Source organism: Sciurus vulgaris (genome assembly GCF_902686455.1).
Source record: "Sciurus vulgaris genome assembly, chromosome: 14".
NCBI lineage: Eukaryota > Metazoa > Chordata > Mammalia > Rodentia > Sciuridae > Sciurus > Sciurus vulgaris.
This window is the reverse complement of record NC_136475.1, coordinates 16,058,276-16,078,888: the sequence shown is the minus strand read 5'-3', so window position 1 is coordinate 16,078,888 and position 20,613 is coordinate 16,058,276. Positions and strand designations below refer to the sequence as shown.

Here is a 20,613-nt window from a genome sequence, read left to right as displayed (position 1 = left end):
TTTCCTCAATAATGGTCGGCCTTGGTCTGGGAATCAGGAGACTAGCTCTGTCACTTTGTCAGAAGATAACTTAATGCAGAAAGGGTTTGTTTTGTTTTGGTTACAGGTTAACATAAAGCATAGCTTGTCCTTTCAAGGTGTGGCTCAGACCCACTATGGCTAAAATCAAAGAGAACTCTGACACTATTGTCTCTGGAACTGTTGATTCAAATGTACTTGACTTTCATGTTAACATAGTGTGGAAGGAGAAAATTGCTTAAGTCGGTTGTCAGTTGGAACACGCTATTTCAAGTTTGATTTCATGTTTACTAGTCTTCAAGAATCTAAATAATTTCTGTGTTCCACACGGATATGGGGGTGAGAAGAAAAGGCATAGTTATCGAATGCTTACCATGTGCCATGTACTGGGTTGGAAGTTTTATATTTGATGCTTCACTTACCAGAGGCAAAATAATAGCAATGGTAGTAATAAGAATGACAACTTAGAAAACATTTAAGGAATGCTTGTTGAGTTTTTAAGGTTATAGTATAAAACCTGAATACATGCAATACATGGAAATGACCATGGCTTCTGACCTCAAGGGCCTTTGTTGTTTTTTCAAAGACCATTTAATGTGGACAAGCCCATGTATTATTTTTAGTGACATATGTGAGAAGTGACATTATAATGAAAATACCATTCCGATTTTATACTATACATATGATTTACACACACACATATTCATGCAGTTCAAAACTTGAAAGAAATACCTTAAAATTTGTCTCTAAGAAGACTACATTTTTTATATTTAAAATACTTTGTAGTAGTTATATTTCCATATGTGAAAAATACTACTAAATAAGTAGTTTTAGGTATTTTAAATATTTTATAATAGTTATATTTCCATATGTGAAAATATTATTAAATAAGTGGTTGACTCAACCTAGAAAAGGATACTCGTTAACATGTGGGTTCACTCAGCCCTCATGCCTATTTTATCCAGAGACTACCAAGTAATCTTGCTTCCTTTGTCTCCAAATTACCATTCTTACTTCCTCATTTAATTTCTTTTTTTAATGGTTCTTTTTAGTTATGCATGACAGTCAAATCCATTTCTATATAATTATACAAGCATGCAATATATCTTATTCTAATTAGAACCCCAGTCTTGTGTATGTACGTGATGATAGAATTCACTGAGGTGCATTCACATATGTACATAGGGAAGTTAAGTCCGATTTTCATTCCTCTGTCTCTCCTTTTCCTATTCCCCTTCCCTTCCCTCCAGTCCTCTTCTTTGAATCCACTGAACTTCTATTCTTTCCCTACCCCACCCCTATTATTGTGGGTTTGCTTCCACATATCAGAGAAAAAGTTTGACCTTCGATTTTTTTTTAGGATTGGCTTATTTCACTTAGCATGATAATCTCCAGATCTATCCATTTACTGACAAATGTCATAAAGTTCATTCTTCTTAATGGCTAAATAATACTCCATTATATATATGAGATATATATATACGCATCACATTTTCTTTATCCATTCATCTGTTGAAGGGCACCTAGGTTGGTTCCATAGCTTAACTATTGTGAATGGAGCTGCTATTATAAACACTGATGTGACTGCATCATGGTAGTATGCTGATTTTAAGTCTTGGGTATAAACTGATACCCAGTGGAATAGCTGGGTCAAATGGTGGTTCCATTCTTTGGTTTTTGAGGAATCTCTATACTGCTTTCCAGAGTGGCTGCACCAATTTGCAGTTCCATCAGCAATGTACGAGTGAACCTTTTTCCCCACATCCTCGACAAAATTTATGGTTTTTTGCATTACATTCCTGATAAAGGTTCAAGGACCTTTTTGATTTAAGGAGGACAGGTTAATCTACAACTGATTGGTAGTCACTACAGCATAAAAACATAAAACTCTCACCAATTCTTTTTAAAATAACTGACTGTACATTTGTAAAGATATTCCAGAACAAAGATAATAAAAACTCACGTCAGACTTTGTCTTTTATTTTACTATAACTTCTGGAAACATCACCGAAGAATCTTCCTTGAACATTCCTAAGGATGAGATTATAGATTCATCTTTGATTTTCAAGCAGGACTTTATTATTTGTGTCCATTTTAGTCTCAAGCATTGGACATGTAAATCATTCTGCCTGAGTCTGAGGAAAGTGTAGGTCACTAGGGCATATAAGTTCTGCAAAAAAAAAAAAAAAAAAAAATTGTAGAAAGGGACCATTGTTATCAGACCGGTATAGCACAGATCATTTTTTCTTTTGATAATTCAGAGAAAGATATATTATTTCTTCAGGAGGAAGCTTAGCCTCAAAGTCTGAGCAGGACCCAAACAGGCCAAGAAAAGGAGAATTCAAGCAGCTGTAATAGAATAAGAAGACAGAAAATGGGACCTGCAGATTGGAAAGGGTTTGTTTTGGCTGAAATATTCAAAGGTAGGCCAGGCTATGTGGAGAAAGACTTGGAGAGATCCCCATGATAACCCACTGAGCTCTGATCTTTTACTATATATGTTGGTGCATTGAAAATGCAGTTAATTGTATATTTATTCATCTTATTACATCATCTTTTTTTTTTTTTTTCTATACGGAGGATTTAACCCAAAGGTGCTTTACCACTGACTTACATCCCCTGTCCTTTTTACTTTGAGACAGTCTTGCTAAGTTGCAGGGGCTCTCACTAAATTGTTGAGACTGGCTTGAACTTGGGATCCTCCTGTCTCAGCTTCCCAGTTGCTGGCATTACAGGCATGCGCCGTCCCACCCAGTAATGCATCATATTACTATCTTCTCACCTGGGTCTTATTTCTAAAACTTCATTAACAGTGGGAGTTGTGTTGTAAATTATTACAGCTTTAGTTTTCTACTTTACAGTACTTAATAGATGCTCAACCAATACGGCTGGTTTAAAATTCATGAAACGCTTTGTGCATCTTCTGAGCTTTAGGTGAGAAATGAGATAATCAGGTACATATGGTGTAAAAAACTCATTTGACTGGAGAGTTTGGAGTGACCTGGGGGACTGAGGTTGAGAATGGAGCTGTATTTGTCACCTTTCCATCACTATGACAAACTACCTAAGATAATTAACTTATAAAGAGGAAAGGTTTATTTTGCCTCACAGTTGTGGAGGTTCCAGTCCCTGATGGATTGGCCCCTTTGCTTTTGGACTTGAAGTGAAATAGCACATCATGGGTGAAAGTGTATAGCAGTGCAAAGGTGTTCACCTCATTACTGGGAAGCAAAAGAGAGAGGAGGAAGGGGCAGGGGTCTCTCCATCCCCTTTGAGAGCATGTTCCCATTGACCTGAAGTGTCCCCCACTAAGGTTCTAGCATCTCACAATATCACCTCCCTGGGGACCAAACCTTTAACACTCAGGACACTGGGGGACATTCAGGATGAAAAGTACAGCAGGAGGTGAGGAGCAAAAGGCAATAATTAAGACAAGGAATTAGGAAACCTAAATGAAGGCATTGGCTATAGAAATAGAGAGGAGAGGACGGACTTCCGAGGGACTGGAGGAATTCGGGGCTGGTGGCACAAAGGGACAAAGGTGATGGAGAGCGGTTCATGAGAGCATGACCTGATTTCCCTCTTCCAGGACTGACCCAGTAGCAATGTCATTGAGTAAACAAGAGGAGACAAAATGAGAGACTTAATTTTTGCATATTGGTTTAGTGAAGAGGGGAATGAGGTAAGATTGGGACAAGCTAAAAGTAGTCCAGGTGAGCATGTTTGGTTTTGCATGAGCCGTGACGCCAGATTTTGCTGAGTGCAGAAGTTTGAACCACTTCTTTTCATTCAGTGTGTCCTCTCAGAGCCCCATAAAATGGAAACACAGAGAGGAGGAAGGGAGAGGGCACAGGAGTGGAGAATAATTCTGTAACGTGTGTTGAGCTGGGCACCTTAAATACACCTTTTTAAAAAAAATCTTTAAGGTTAAGATCTTTATTTTTTAATTTTTTGAATTTTGTATTTGTTCTAATTAGTGGTGCATGACACTAGAATGCATTTATACGTTTTGATAGATCATATATAAATGGAGTATAATTTCTCATTTTTCTGATTGTATGTATTGCAGGATCACATCAGTCATGCAGTCATACATGTACCAAAGGGAATAATGTCTGTCTCACTCTACTCTCATCCCTACCCCCTACCCTTCCCCCTCCTCTCACTCCCCTCTGCTAATCTAAAGTGACTCTATTCTTCCCTATCCCACCCTCCCTTATTGTGAATTAGCATCCACATATCAGAGGAAACATTCAGTCTTTGGTTTTTTGGTTTTGGCTTATTTCACTTAGCATGATATTCTCCAACTCCATCCATTCACCAGCAAATGCCAGGATTTCATTCTTCTTTAAAGTTGAGTGACATTCCATTGTGTATATGTACCACATTTTCTTTATCCATTCATCTGTTGAAGGGCACCTAGGTTGGTTCCATAGTTTAGGTATTGCGAGTTGAGCTGCTATACACATTGATGTGGTGTGTCACTGTAGCGCGCTGATTTTAAGTCCTTTGGGTGTACACCGAGCGGTGGGAGAGCTGGGTCAAATGGTGGGTCCACTGCAAGTGTTCTGAGGAATCTCCACACCGCTTTCCACCATGGCTGCACCATCTTGCAGTCACACTTGGTTCCAGCCCTCCTGAGCTGGGAGTATGGCTCAGTGGTAGAGTGCTTGCCTAGCAGGTGCAAGGCCCTGGGTTAGATTCCCAGCGCCACAAAAAAAAAAAAAAAAAACAAAAAAAACAAAAAAACAAAAAGTTGCGGCCCCTGCAACACTTCCAGTTCCTGCCACAGACGGGAAACTGAGGCCCAAAGAGGCCAGCCAGCTTGCCCAGGGTCCTCTCGGCTAGACTCTAGAAGAGCCCCATTCTATTAGCAATGTCCAAACGCACCTCTCTGGCTCCCACAGGCTTCCACCTTTACCACCGACTGCCGGGCCTCATGCCCGAAAGCTGCCTTCTCATCACCGTGGGCGCTCTGGTGGGCAGCATCATCTTCGGCACCGACCACAAGTCGCCCCCGGTCATGGACTCCAGCATCTACTTCCTGTATCTCCTCCCGCCCATCGTGCTGGAGAGCGGTTACTTCATGCCCACGCGGCCCTTCTTTGAGAACATCGGCTCCATCCTGTGGTGGGCAGGCCTGGGGGCCCTGGTCAACGCCTTCGGCATCGGCCTGTCGCTCTACCTGGTCTGCCAGGTCAGGGCCTTTGGCCTCGGCGACATCAGCCTGCTGGAGAACCTGCTGTTCGGCAGCCTCATCTCCGCCGTGGACCCCGTGGCCGTGCTGGCTGTGTTCGAGGAGGCGCGGGTGAACGAGCAGCTCTACATGATCATCTTCGGAGAGGCCCTTCTCAATGATGGCATTAGCGTGGTGAGACGATGGTGGCCGGTCCAGGGAGCGGGCTGGGTGAGACTGGGGCAGGGGGGCTGGGTCTGTCTGGGCTCCAGTTCACTGAGCCACAACCTGGCGACCTTCTTAGGACCAGCATCAAGTACCTCACTGCTCACTTGCGCTGCTTTCTCACACAGGATCTGGCTAGTTTCTCAAAAGAGAGAAAACAGAGCTGATGGACTTATTTAGTTAAATTTAGGGGTTTTTTGTTTGTTTGTTCTATTCACTTAGTAATCAGAAATCTTTTAAATTGACCATACTGGGTGTTCACACTGGTAAAAACAGTAGCCTGTATTTTTCTTTCTTTCTTTTTTCGTTTACCAGGTCTCACTTCCATTCTTTCCTTTTACATGCTTTCCTTAAAAAATAAAAAGAAAGCACATACTGCATTAGATTAAGTTAAATAAAAGATAAGGGCAGGAGAGAAATGAGAAGAGTTAGAAAAATGTGTTGGCATGATTCATGGAAAATGTGAATGAGAGGTTTCTGCTTAGGAAGCCTCTAGATCAACATTAGCACCAAGGCTCAGGAGATGTCTGTGGGCCTAGGAGCTGGAATATTCCACAGTAGACAGTTCTCAGTGTTCGGTTTCATAATTGCTGCAGCCTCTACCAGTTGCTGTTCTACAAGACTTTTATGTATACTTTTAGATGCTTTTATTATTTTTAAGTCTGTATCCCAGCACATAAGTAAAACTAGAATTAGTTTTATCATAAGAGTCAAACTGCCTAGACGTTCTTATTGGATCAAAAATTATGAACACTGGAAGAATTTAATGTGTACTCTCTAATTGCTTTTGGAAAACCAAACCAGTGTACAATGACATATACATGCCCATATATATACAAATATATCATCGAATAGCTTAAGCTTTTGACTTTGGTTTATAGTAACAGTAACAAAGATATAGTCTATGTAGCAAGATATGTCAATAAATTATGGCACATCCAGATTTAAAAAAAAAAAAAAAGAGTCAAACTGTACAAAACTGTGCAACATAGCTGGGTAGAGTAGCTCACCCCTGTGGTTCTAGCTTTAAGATGATTAGTAAGATCTCATCTCAAAAAACTGAAATAGAAGCAACCAGCAGGGGCTGAGGGAGGCAGGCACGAGAATGGGGTGAACCTGGTTCTCACAGATGAGTGGGTTATTTGGATGGTTTTGCTGACTGCCGGGAAACTGAATCCTACTAGTTGGGGATGAGCAGGGACTGTGCCTGGTCCCCTTTGTAAAGAACCTGTTTCATTAAGGGACATTATCCACAGGGCTGTGTGCGTCAGGAGGAGGGGGATGGCTTGCAGTTGGGCCTGTTGAGGGCTTCCTGATTTTGCCAAATATCAAAGTAGCACGTGACATTGAACTTAATTTTATGCCTTACACCACAGCTGCCAAGAATTTCCAGAAAGTCTTTATCAGCTTGCACTTCAGAGGCAGTGTATTGACTGCCGCCTCCTTGATTTTCACAGAACACACTGTTTCTCCATCAGGAGCACAATCATACGATCTGTAGAAATCCCTGCCAAGGCGTAGTCTTCATCAATCACCAAGGCGAGCATTGAGTCTGCTGCCCTGGAGCTGGAGAATCAGACCTGACCCTGAGTTTCTCTGGGTTTCACATCCACAGTGTGGGTTCAGGTTGTCAATTCATTGCCAACAGTACTTGTTTGTCTCTCTCAAAGTTTAATTGCTCTGGTTCAGACACTTCTACAGAATGAGCTTTTCAAAATAAAAGGGGGGGTTTGGAGGGACCCGAGTATCTGCAGAGGGCACTGCTGTGACCTTTGCTGGCTGATGCTGCTGTAGCCTTGGCTCCGGTGAGGTTACCCACATGTCACTCTGTGGGCAGCCATAGCACAGTGGGTATTAAGTGTGTGCTGGGCGCTGCTGGGTCTCTAAGTGAAACCAGAGAGGCCCCAGGGCCAGATTTAGAAAGCAGCTTGAAACAACTGGTACTTTCTGCTGTCCAATGGTATTTTGAGCTAAGGGCCTTGAACTCACCCTTTCATTGAGCAGGGAGCCTGCCCAAGGGCAGCAATCAGTACCTTGCTCTTTCAGCAGGAAGTCTGAGTCATCCGAAGGTGGCCAGTGGTTGTGGCTTACGTGTGACAGCTCTACAGATCGTTATCCCCCAAGGGCTGCCTTCAGAGTAGGTCAAACATCAATGAGTCTTTTTCCACTGTCCTTCCTCTTGTTGAAATTCCAGCTTCTGATTCTAATTCATCAGGACACACCCTCAATGATAGGAAAAGGGAATAGAAACAAAACCCGCATAGCTTTAAAATGATGGCCAATACTACATCGTATAGTGGGAATTTGCAAAGAGCAGATTTCAGGTGATTTGACTACTTCCATAAAAGGGAGGAAGAGAGGGAGGGGCGGAGAGAGGGAAGGAAAGAGAAGGGAGGGCAGAAAGAGTGTCATGATGTGCAGGTAGATACCTTAATTAGCTAGACTGTAAACATAATTTCATTAGGTTATGTATATTAAAGCATCATGTTGTACAATTTGAACATATACATTTCTCAATTTAAAAATGTAGGATGTTTCAGGACTGGGGATGTAGCTCAGTGGCAGAGAGCATGACTAACATGCCCGGGGCCCTGACTTCAATCCCCAGTTCTATGATGAATAAATACATAAATATTTTTTTTTAAAAAACAAAGGATGTTTTTAAGATTGCTAAAATATAAGGATCACTCACATCTCCAGTTGAACCTCATAGCCAAAATCCTAGCAGGAAAACAGGTGTGATACTATCTACAGGCACTAAGTGGCTCACTTTAGCATTTGATATTAAATTTTTCGATTATATTGTAAAGTGTGAGTAAACACCCTCATTTTAAATGAAAATAAGGCAAAGGAAGTTGAAGTACAGTGAATCAGGATACAGTGCTTGGCTAGTGGCAGAGCAGACCTGGATGCCCAGCTCTGCCAACTCACCAGCTCCTGTCCTGTTCTTCTTAACTTTTTTTTTTTTTTTGCGGTACTGGGGAATCGAACTCAAGGCCTTATGATTGCGAGGCAAGCACTCTACCAGCTGAGCTATCTCCCCAGCCCTCTTCTTAACTCTTGAATTCTCCACTCACAGAGCTGGGAGGGGCGAGAGAGAACCCGTGCATAACCAACGTGAAGACTGGACCCAAGTCCAGTTAGGGAAGTCTGTCCTCCGCTACAAAACGGAAGTGGCATTCCAACGTGTGGCTCTGGGCAAGATTCGGATCCTCCTGTGCCTGCTTTTGTGGTAAAATCGGGACAATGATACTCTCTGGTTCATAGAGTCCCTGGAAATTCATATTCAACTTTTGGTACAGAGGGTGTCCAGTCTGGAGTGGGCACTCAGTGAATGTTGGCTATTACTCTGTTTTTGTTTTTTTGTGGTACTGGGGATTGAACTCAGGGCCTTGTGCTTGTGAGGCAAGCACTCTACCAACTGAGCTATATCCCCAGCCCTGGCTGCTACTCTGATATGGCACCGGCTCATGGACACTCTCTGGGGCCTGGTTCACTGTAACTAGGCAGCTGATTCCAAGCATGGCGGCCCCTTGTTGATTGCAGGGCAGATGGTTCCTGTGTGTATATCCCTCCCTGGTTCTTCTGGACCTACTTGCCGGCGAAGCTATAAGGCGGTTCCACAGGCTTCTATCACACCACCCCCTCCACCTCACCTGAGAGGCCCAGATGGGGAAGGCTGAGCCTGGGGCCCAGGCGGCCTGGCTGTGGAGCATCTCTGTTCTTTCCTTGATACCCCTCTCTCCCCTCCCACTTTATTTTCCCTCTGTTTTTCACTCCTTCCTCTAGAGATTTCTCTGTATGACATCTTTTTTAATTTTTTTTTTTAGAATTTGACCTTTATTTTATTTATTTGTTTTTTATGTGGTGCTGAGGCAAGTGTTCTACCACTGAGCTGCAGCCCCGGCCCTCTGTGGTAGCTCGCTGCCTCTATATTCCATTCTCTCCTCTAGGAGCATCGAGGTAGAGGGAATTGGGCCAGCCTGTCTGCGGGCTAGTCCTGGGCCTGTCACTGATTTATGGGGTTTTCCTTATTCAAGCCTCATGAGAGCTGAATGAAGCTTGGATTCTTGTTACCATTTTGTGAAAGGGTAATAAGTAGTCATCACGGGTCTTGCCCCCCGCCTCCCGGGACCTGAGTTCTAGGTTCATGTTTCCATACTTGGTTTTCTTGGTTAGGGCTGCGTTAGAGATGTGGTTAGTTAGAGTTAGGGTTTGGGGTTGCCAGCTGAGTTACAGGATCTCCAAGTCCTTGAGTTTCTATTGTTATCTTTGTTGGGAAGACACAGACTGCCATAGGAGGTATTCATCTCCTAATTGAGCAGCATTTAGTGTAAATGCATCCTAATATCCAAATGTGAAGTGAAAATACAACCTCTTCCTGCTTTGCCAGCCAGCAGTTCCCTTCTGCTGAGCCTGTCAATAAGTGGAGCAAAAACAATCAGCTTCTCAATTCATTTGCAGTTGGGCCCTGTATTTATTATGCATTCCTGTTGTGAGCATTAGCTCTTCATCCCCCCTCCCCTTCATGCTACAATTCCTTCCCCCTTTCTTTTCTTACCTGCACATCAGCCTTTCCTAGCGGGCTGCCTGGGGGCAGTCTTGATTTCTCTTTTGGCTCTTTCCTCCCAGTATCTGCATCCTAGGACCCAGAATCTAGAACGGAGGAAGCCAATCAGTGGCCATCCTGCAGGAAGGAACATTGCAGAAGGAGCCGAGAGTTGGTTGAGGAAGGTGGTGATGGGGTTGGGGAGAGGCTACCCAGGGGTGCTGCTCGCCCTGGGGCCAGTCTGCAGCTCTGCCTTGGCTGCCAGACTCCAGGGGCTGCACCCACCTCCTCTGATGCTTCTTCTGAATTTGGATCTGTCTGGGAAGTGGTGAGCAAACTGAAAGTATTTCCCTCAGGCCAACGGCCACCACCAAGTTTCAGCATCATCTCCCAAGCCCACACTCCAGGGGTGGAAGGACACTGGAGCAGTTGCAGGGACAGTGAGGAGTCCCTGCATTGTGTCCCTCTTCCCCACACCCTGATGCAGCTATCCTGCACCTGTGCGGTCCTGGGCACAGAGAGAGCCAAGGAGAACTGCATCTGTCACACTCATGAGGATGATACAAAGCCTTCATTCAAGGGCAAATTTTCTGGTTTATATTTTCTGTCTCAAAAGAATTACTAACTCCATTACCTCCCAAACAGAAGGCAGTAAAACATAGCAAAGTGTATGGACAGGAGGCTGTGAGCCTCGGTTTGGGTCTTGCCTGTGCTGTAAGCTGTGTTACTTTAGGACAGTCACTTAGCCTCTCTGAGTCTCTGTTTCCTTTCTGTAAACTAGAGATAGGATTGTATGGAGATTAAAGTGAATACACACACATAAAGCATTTAAAATAGCCCACGGCACAGAGGGCGCACACTGTGTGTGGAGTGATGTGAAGTCCACCTACCCGAAGACTTCTGAGCTGCTCAGCTCTCCACCCGCTAAACGAAGCCATAGGGTCTTGTCTGTCTGTCTGTCTGGACTTTGTAGGTTGAAACTTCCCTACAGGGCTGTGTGCAAACTCCGAAGGAATCCAGCGGGAGAGTAGGCGACTGCCCCTTGTCCTCCTTTCATTTCTTTCTTTTCTTTCACTCAGATTCCAAAGGATAAGGGTAGGAGGTGGGAGGTGAGGGTAACTTTGCAAGAGTCCCCAGTTTACCATATTTGGATGTTTGACTTTCCCAGAGTGGGACAGCAGTCTGTGTTCAGTAGAAACCCTACCTCTAATTCTGATTTGGCTCTGCTCTGTGGTCCAGTCTTCGCTCATGCTGCTGGGCAGTGATGGGAGTGGCAGCTCCCAGTCACCTGTGTCAGGCAGGGGAGCAGCCGACTCTCTACAGTGCAGAAGGAGCTGGGAGTAGTGAGGGGCAGCCAGTGTAGGTCCCAGCAAATGCAGGAATGTTTGGGGAGCACCCACAGAGAGGAGGCACATCTGACTCTTGTCCTTTGTATTGCGGTGACGCCTTTTCCATCTGCACGTCTGGGGTCTGAAGGACAGACTTAACCCACAACCTGAAGGACCTGTTCCCAGTGGAGGGCCAACCCCTCAGAGGCATGCGGAGCAGGGCTGGAGAGGGGCCTCAAATCGGATTCGTAAACGCTCATTCCGTTCATTTCCGTTCGTTTTCTTCTGGAGGGGGGAATTGTACAAGATGGGTTTTAACCCACTTAGGGGTGATTAGAACTCACTTCAGTTCACAAGTACAAGAAAAAAGAACAAAGCCTCTCTGGTCGTCAAGGTGTCTTTTCTCTGGCAGGAGGTGGACTTAAGCAGCTGTGCAAATGGATTTGGAAAAGCAACACTTGGGGAGAAAAGCAGTGCTCTGTCACCCTTCGCGGAATAACCAGGACAGATGCGGAAGAGCACAAGGGAACTGTCCTGTTCATGCTCCTAACAACCATGCACTTCTCATCAACGGAGCTAAAGCCAGGGATGCATGACAAAAACGCTTTGTCCCAGGCCTTTGAGCAGCCACAAGCTAAGAGTGTTTGACTTTCTTTCCTGATGAACTCTTTTCCACTTCTGACCATGCACCTGCCTGTTCTTCTTCTGTATCTTTCTAGAAACTTCCCCAGCCACAGAGATTTCCCAGGAGGTTACATAATACATTCATGGAAAACCCTGACTTGGGAGGAAAGCCTAGTGTTCTAAACCCAGCCTGGAGAGTTTCCTCATCCTGTGGTTTGCAACCCATGCCCCCCACCCACAGCCGTGCGTGCATTCCCAAGGTCTTATTGGGTATGTTGGGTTGCAGGATGAAAAAACGATGCTCAGTGTCATGTGAAAAGTCTCATGAGTTGGCTGCTTGGGAGGCGTTGGTTGACAAACAGTTCCCCTGTGGCATCCTCAGTGGTTGCGTAAATGGACAGTACCCAGCAGAACCTGTTGCACAGGCCTGCTCTGGAGCATGAGAGTCAGGAGATGGGTGGGGTAAGAAGCTGCCGTCATCCATATTTCACTCCTGACCACCCAGGACCAGCCCTGGTTGTTGGTGGGTATCTGTGTTCATTTTGTGTTGTTATAATGAAATACATGAGCCTGGGCACTTAAAAAAAAAAAAAAAAGAGGTTTATTTTGGCTCATGATTTGGGGACTGAAAGTCCAAAAGGCAGGATGCCATCTGGTGAGTGCCTCCTGGCTATATCACCTGTGGCAAAGAAGCAGAGAGGGAAGCTGCAAGGGCAGAAGTGTGCATGTTCAAGTGAGGAAGCAGGAGAGATTTAGGGGAGGAGCCAGGTCCCCTTGTCACAACCTGTTTTTGAGGGACTTCCAGTGAGCGTGAGAAAATCCCTCATGTTCCCAAAGCATGAATCCCGCCCGAGGGTGGAGCCTTCCACTGGGCCTTGCCTCTTAAAGATTCCACTGCCTCTCAACGTCAACACGAGGACAGAGCCTGCAGCCTATGAAACTCTAGACAACTAAGCCATCCACACCACAGGAGTGAAACATAGACTGGTACCTTGGGAAAGAACCGAGACCACAAAATCCAACTACCTTATGTGTTGACTGATTTTATTTATTTTTGAGGGACTGGCAGGTGTACTACCTCTGAGCTATGTCCCCAACTCCAACTCCTATATTTTAATGTTGAAATTTAGTCATGCTTGGTGGAGTCAGAGATTCCCTGAGCCTTAATCCTCCATCCATCCATCCATCCATCCCAGAGTATTACTGAGCAATTACTTTCTGTCAGACACTGATTTTTTCACGAAGTCAGAGCAAACTCCTTCTAAAATAAAAGCAAATCACCAAGCTTGTCTTCAGCGAACTTAAATCTTCTGGTCACACCTGATGTTTGCTTTCAGTTAGCAGAAGTAACTTAGCTTTGAGACTGGTTTTTGAATGGCTTTTTGCATCATATAGGTCTTTGGATGGTAAAGGACAGTCACAGGAATGTTCGCGTCAAATCGATGTGGGAATGGGGGAGGGGAAAGATTTGCATAGAGGAGGGACACAGGCTCAGGCACTTGCTTCAACCGCATGGGGGTGAGGAACAGGTGTTGTGGGGGATGCTTTGTCTTAGGTTCGCTTTGGACTAATTAGTTTGAGGTATCGACAGGCCTTTGAAAGAACTTGTTGGATAATTATAGAACTAGGAGTCTGGAACCTGGGAGAAAGATGAACTGGGGATGTATACGTGGGGGTCACTGGCAGGGAGGTGGCACTTACACTGCAGTAGGGTGAACCTCCTCCCTAGCATCTTCAAGCTCTGAAGGGTTTTCACAGGTTTTAAAGTGAAAAGAAGTTCATTAAAGGAACTTGCTTGCTGTGCCCGAGGTCAGTGAAATTTTGCCACTCACAGGTTTTCTTTCTTTTTTTCCTCCTTATCACATTATCAGACATCAGTTCACCAACTTGGCCTTTGCTCTCTGGGTCCATTAGCGATGAATGTCCAGGGGCACCAAACCCGGGAGGGTTGGTAAGGGCACACTTAACTCTCCTCTCCCGGGCAGCAAGCTTTGTTCTTCCTTTGGGCTGGAGTAGAAGAACCTCCTCTCTGCTGTCTTTTGTGTCATTGTGAAGTCTCACCAGATAATGTCTGGTCTTAGTAGGCTTCCTTTAGCTGCCAGAGGGGTTAAGACAGTGCCCCGTGAGAGAGTTGAATCTGCCATTGCTCCTCCTCACAGGTTCAAACATTAGTTTCATTATTTAATTTCTCACAGAAGGTCCATGAGTATGTTTCTTTATGATAGTTTTTCTATCTTTTCAGCATCTGATGTAGTAAAGTTCCTTTTGGACTATGCTGCACTGTGACTCTGAACTTCCAGTGCTTTTTCTAGGCATGGAGGTCAGTCATTAGTTATGTTTGTAAGGAACTGACTTTACAGCAGGGAGGATTCATTATAAAGATAAGGCAATAAGGAAGACGGACCCTGTATTACTTGCCCAGGGCTGGCATTACAAATGCCATGGACTAGGGCTGAGGCTTATCATATTTTCTCAGAGTGATGGAGGCTGGAAGTCCCAGAACAAGGTGCCAGCAGTGGTGGCTTCTGGTGGGGCTCTGTCCTTGGCTGCAGGTGGCCACCATTTCCCTGTGTCCTCACTGGCCCTCCCTCCACCTGGCCCTCTCTGAGGGCTCTTCCTCTTACGTGCACACTGGTCGTGCTGGATCACAACCCCACTCTTGTGGTCTCACTTTAAACTTAATTACCTCTTTGAAGACCCTATCTCCAACGACAGTCACATTTCGAGGTCTAAAATTAAGACTTCAACACAGAAATTTGGGGGAGATACAAGTCAACCCCTAAGCTAAGCCCAGAAATAAACATTGCTTTCGGGTGAGGCCTCACAAAGGCACAAGTAGAACCCATCTGGCTTGAAGGGTTTCAGAACCAAGAGTTCTGAGAGTCTTCCAAAGCTAAGGGAAACAACAGACTCCTTTCTTGCTCACAGTCCTTGTCCTCTTCTGTCCATTAGAGTCCTCTCTTCACGTGTTACTCGAGCACGTGGGATTGTAGAGCACTCCTATCTTGAACAACTACATCTGAGGGAAGAGAAACTTCTGGAAAGTTTCAGCAAGTGAGCAAAGGATCCATCCCGAAAGGGACACATACCACTGCTGATCAAATTTTTCACACTCAAAACTTGGTCAGGCTTAATTACAGGGTGACAGCTGACCTCAAACGGACTTGAAGTGCCATGCTTTAAGGTACCTAGGAGGGAGACAGTGCCAAGGGTCATCACAATGTCACTCTAGAACTTCTTCCACCATGGACGCATTGATCACTCTTTTAGGCTCTGCTGTGCATTACAGACCTATTCATTTCTCTTCCCACTCTAGTTAGCTTCCACACCATCTACTTAATTATTTTTGCCCAGGTGTTAGTCTTTTATGCGAAGGGATGCTAACAAGTTTTGTGTCTTTCTGACTCAATTCTTCATAGCCCCTTGTTATCCCTTAATCTATGTCATGGTATTTCCCTCTTTATCTGTGCCTAGTCAGTTAGTGCTGTGCTTCTCAGAAGAGTTACCACATCTTATAACCAGGTAGGCAGTTTCACCTCAGACTGTCTCACAGTCTCCAGGATCTAGATGGGCTTCTCCAGGGTGTGTCTACTCATGCCCTTCTGGGAAAGATCTCGTGTTGGAAATAATGTGACTGCACCAGTTGACTCCTTCTCAGACGCCATACTATAGAAGTTACCTTGGAGGATCCTGAGCATGGTGGGGCGCTTGATGATAATGACTAGAAAGGCTGGTGGTTACAAAAATGGTGCAGTAAATTATCACTGGGACCTCAGCTGTCAATGTCAAAAGCATGCATGAGATTTCATATTAAGACAACAAAATGCTTTCTACTTTGGTTCTTCATAATAATGAAAGGACAATACATTTAATGGACCTACTTGGATATAAAGTTTCTTTATTTTATGTGAAGTGATAGAATGTTGACCCAAAGTAAACTGTGAAGAGTTAAGTACATTATTGCAGAGCACCACTAAAAGAGGTAAAGCCGATACATAAAATAGCATTCTAAATAGTATTGAATGAGTCAAATGACTGCAAGAAGGGAAAATAAACAGCAGGCAAGAAAGAGAAAACAGATAATGTGGTGGACCCAAGTCTAATCATAAGAATAATAAAATTAAATGTTAATGGACTAAACACTCCAAATAAAAGCCAGAGATCACCAGAACTGATTATAAAGCTAGACCAAAATAAATCCTATCTCTATAAATGCAATTTCATTATAAAGACACAGAAATTTTAAGGTAAATGGATGCCAAAAGAGATACCGGGCAAACAGCATAAGAATGCAAGTTGGGCAACATTTTCATCAATTAAAATTGATGTAATTAGTATTATGAAGGTAGAGTGGGACATATCATAATAACGAAAAGTTGATTCACAATCTCTACAATTCATACATGGGTATTCACCTAAATGTGGTGTCACTACATACACAAAGTAAAAGTTGACAAATGCAAAGGGAAGAAATGATCATTCTACAATCAGAGTAGGAGAGTCAGACACTTCTCATTTTGAAAATGATAGAACAAGTCAGAAAATATCAGTAAGACAGGGAGGATCTGAACATTATCAATCACCTTGTCTAATAGCTATTCACAGAGCATTATGCCCGACCACTGAAAATAAAACATTCCTTTTAAGTATAGGTAGTATACTCACCAAAAAATGGCTGTATATTTAGCTGTAAATAAAGACTCAATAGATTTAGAAAGCTTGATACCACAAAGTGAGTTCCTTGTCCATAACAGAATGAAATTAAATATAATAAACTTAAAGAAATAAAATTTAAGATATCTGGAGAAACTCCAATACTTGGGAATTCAATAAAAACACTTCTAAATACTTCATGATTCAAGAAAGAAATAACAAAGGAATTTTAGTTATTATTTTAACTAAATAATAATGAAAATACAACAAAAAACCTGTGGGGGTATAGTTAAAGAAATGCTTTGAGGAGAATTTATAATATTAAAAGCCTTTTATTTAAGAGTTGAAAGACCAAAAATCAATGGACTGGAGTTTCTGCCTGAAGAAACAATAAGAGGAGCAAAATGAAATCAATGGAAGTCCAAAGAAGGTAATCGTAAGGAGGGTAACAAGTGATAATGATGGAATAACCACTTTAAAATATGGTAATTTGTCTGTATCTTAAAGAAGAAATAATATTTATTCTTTGTACACTCATTCATGTGATCGCTTTCCAACTGTTATGAGACCAACTTTAATTCTGATACCAAAACAAGGCAAAGACATTTCAAGAAAGAAATCAAAGCTATAGCCCAATATCCATCATATTTCCTAATACAATACTAGAAAAATAAAATTCAGTTTAACATATTAAAAGGCTAAGTGAAATAAGCCAATCCCAAAAAACCAAAGGCCAAATGTTTTCCATGATAAGTGGATGATGATATATAATGGGGGTGGCAGGGTGGGGAGTGAGAGAAGAATGGAGGAACTTTAGATTATGTAGAGGGAAATGAGAGGGAGGGGTGTATGAAAAATGGTGGAATGGGACAGATATCATTACCCTGTGTGCATGTATGATTACATGAATGGTATGAATCTACATCATGCACAATCATAGAAATGAAATGATGCACCCCATTTGTGTACAATGAATCAAAATGCAGTCTGTAAAAATAGATAAATAAGAAAGAAAGAAAGAAATAGAAAGAAAGAAAGAAAGAAATGAAGGAAGAAAGAAAGCAAAATAAGTCAAGACCATCAAAGATATACCCCAGAAATACAAGTTTCTAAGCATAGGGGAAATCTATGAATTCAATTCACCATGTAAATAGAATAAATGACTATCTTAATAGAAGTGGAGAACTACTTGACAAAATTCAACACCCCTCAGTGATAAAAACTCACGGAAGGTAAAGAGACTAAGTAGCTTCTTCAACCTGATAAAGGAAATTTATGAAAAAGCTACAGCTAGCGTTATACTAAAGGTTACATATCAAGCACTTTTTTCCTAAAATCAAAATCAAAACAATACCCACTCTCAAAACTCTGGTTAGGCAAGAGGAAAAAGCTTAAATGTAAGCATAAATGTCACTCAGGAAATAGTGTACATTCTCTATATGGATGATATGATGGTATGCAGAAAATCTTCAGGAAGCTAATGAAAAAACTCCTAGAATAAAATACTTATTAGTGAACTTACCAAGGTCACAATGTATTCACTTTTTATCTCTGTGACAAAATACTTGAGATGATCAACGTGATATGAACAACAGTTTATTTAAGCTCCTGGTTTTAGAGGTTTCAGTCCATGGTCACCTGACCCTATTGCTTTGTGCCTGTGTGAAGCAATACATCATGGCAGAAGAAGCCTGTTCAACTCATGGTGCTTAGGAAACAAACAGAGGAAAGGTCTGGGGTTCCATTATCCCCTTCAAAAGCATACCCTCATTGACCTCACTGCCTGCCACCAGTTCCCAATAATGCCATCAGTGAGGAATAAGCCTTTAACATACAAGCCTTTGAGGGACACTTAAGATCCAAACTGTTGCACAAAATATAAGGTTCATGTACAAAAATCAACAGCACTTAATTAGGTAGTGGCAAACAGCTTTACTAGTGGCCAGAGAAAATATTCAACTTTCACTTAAATGTAATGTCAAAACAAAAAGACATAAGTTCAAGAAGGATGTGCAGGACTTTTTCAGTGAGTAGTATAGAACATTGCGGATCTGAATAAAAGGATTTGAAAAATAACAGGACTCAGCATTGTTATCAATTTTCTTCCAACAAGCTGGTAAATTTCAATAAAATCCCAAAACTTTCCCATGAAACTTTTTAAATAGAATTTTTAAATTTATTTATTTTGGGTACTGGGGATTGAACCAAGGGGCATTTAACCACTGAGCTACATCCCCATCCATTTTTTTTTTTTTTTGTATTTTATTTAGTGACAGAGTCTTGCTGAGTTACTTAGGGTCTGGCTAAGTTGCTGAGGCTGGCTTTGAACTTGTGATCCTCCTGCCTCAGCCTCCCAAGCCTCTGGGATTACAGACATGTGCCACCAGGCCTGACCTTAAATAGAAATGGATAAAACTGATTCTAAGATCTGTTTGGAAGCTCAAATGACCTAGAATACATGAAGCAATTTTTTAAAAAGAAGAACAAAACTGGAAGATATATTTGAAGGCGTATTATAGTGTCACAATAATTATAATTATACTACAAAATTAACAATATTGATTAAAGAATGGACATGTAAACTATAAAACAGATTGAAACAACCAGGAAGTAGGCTTACATACACAGGTCAGTTGACTTTTATCAAATAACAGGCAGTTCAATGGAAGAGGAGTCTTTTCAACAGTTGCTACTGAAATATCTGACGGTTCATGTGTTAAATCATGAAAATCACCTCTTACCTCAAATCCTATTTAAAAACACAAAATGTGTCATAGCCTAAATGTAAAAGCTAAAATTATAAATCTGAAGAAAACATAGGACCAAAATTTCTCTGATCGTGGAGTTCTCAGAGAACAGGAAAAACACAAACAAGCAAACATAAAGGGGAGATAACACAATAAACTGAATTTTACCAAAAGAATACTTTTGGATCTTTAAAATGCACTTTTAAATAAACAAGAAGACAAGCTAAAGAACAAGAGAACTTATTTTCTATGCACATATCTGGCAGAGAACTTACAGAGAATATATAAAGAATTTTATAACTCGGGCTGGGGATGCAGCTCAGTTGGTAGAGTGCTTGCCTTGCATGCACAAGGCCCTGGGTTCGATCCCCAGCACCACAGAAAGAAAGAAAGAAAGAAAGAAAGAAAGAAAGAAAGAAAGAAAGAAAGAAAGAAAGAAAGAAAGAAAGAAAGAAAGAAAGAAAGAAAGAAAGAGAATTTTATAGTTCAATAACAATAAAAACAAAAAGCTTAATTAAAAATTGCCAAATATTTAAGCATGTATATCACAAAAGAAGGCAATATCAGATGGGTCTGGTGGCTCACACCTCTAATCTCAGGGACTCAGGAGGCTGAGGCAGGAGGATCAAGGAGTTCAAGGCCAACTTTAGCAACTTAGTATGATATCTCAAAAAAAATTAGAAAAGGGTCTGGGATACACTTCTGTAGGAATATAAAATGATGCAATGACTTTGCAAAGCTATCTGTCTGTTTCTTAAAATTTCAATTGTGTTACCTAGCCATTCCACTCCCAGGTATATATCTAAGAGAAATAAAAGCATAGATCTGCACAAAAGAATTCTAACATTCACAGTAGCAATAGTCAAATAACCAAAAACTGAGGTAAGGGAGAAGAAATGCTCATTAACAGATGGCAGGGTGGCTGAAATTTACTATAACCATGTATTAGAAAATAGTTAGAAATAGTTAGGAATATAAAGAAGTAGACCCCTCATACCTGCAATTACATGAGTAATTTCCAAAAATATTATTCTGAGTTAATGAATTCTGATGCAAAAGAGTTCCTACCATATTATTTAACTCAGGTAAAATGCAAATTCATCTATAATAGATCAGAAGTTTCCTAAGGTTGGGGTCAGAGTACGAGATGAACTTCAAAAGAGGAATGAGGAACCTCCCTGGGTTTGTGGAAATGTTCTATATCTTGAGCACAACGGTGATTGTATGTACACAATGGCCAGAATTCATTCATTTTAAACGTGGCTTATCGTATGTAAATTATTCCTCCATGAG

At 42.1% G+C, this 20,613-nt stretch overlaps 1 protein-coding gene across 1 annotated transcript in view; it reads left to right on the top strand.

The window, feature by feature from the left end:
* Positions 1–20,613, top strand: part of SLC9A4 (solute carrier family 9 member A4) — a 66,276-nt gene that overhangs the window by 7,081 nt on the left and 38,582 nt on the right. The window contains exon 2 of the mRNA XM_079110360.1: positions 4,926–5,389. Within this exon, the coding sequence (XP_078966486.1) occupies positions 4,926–5,389 (464 nt within the window). The remainder of the gene's footprint in view (positions 1–4,925; positions 5,390–20,613) is intronic.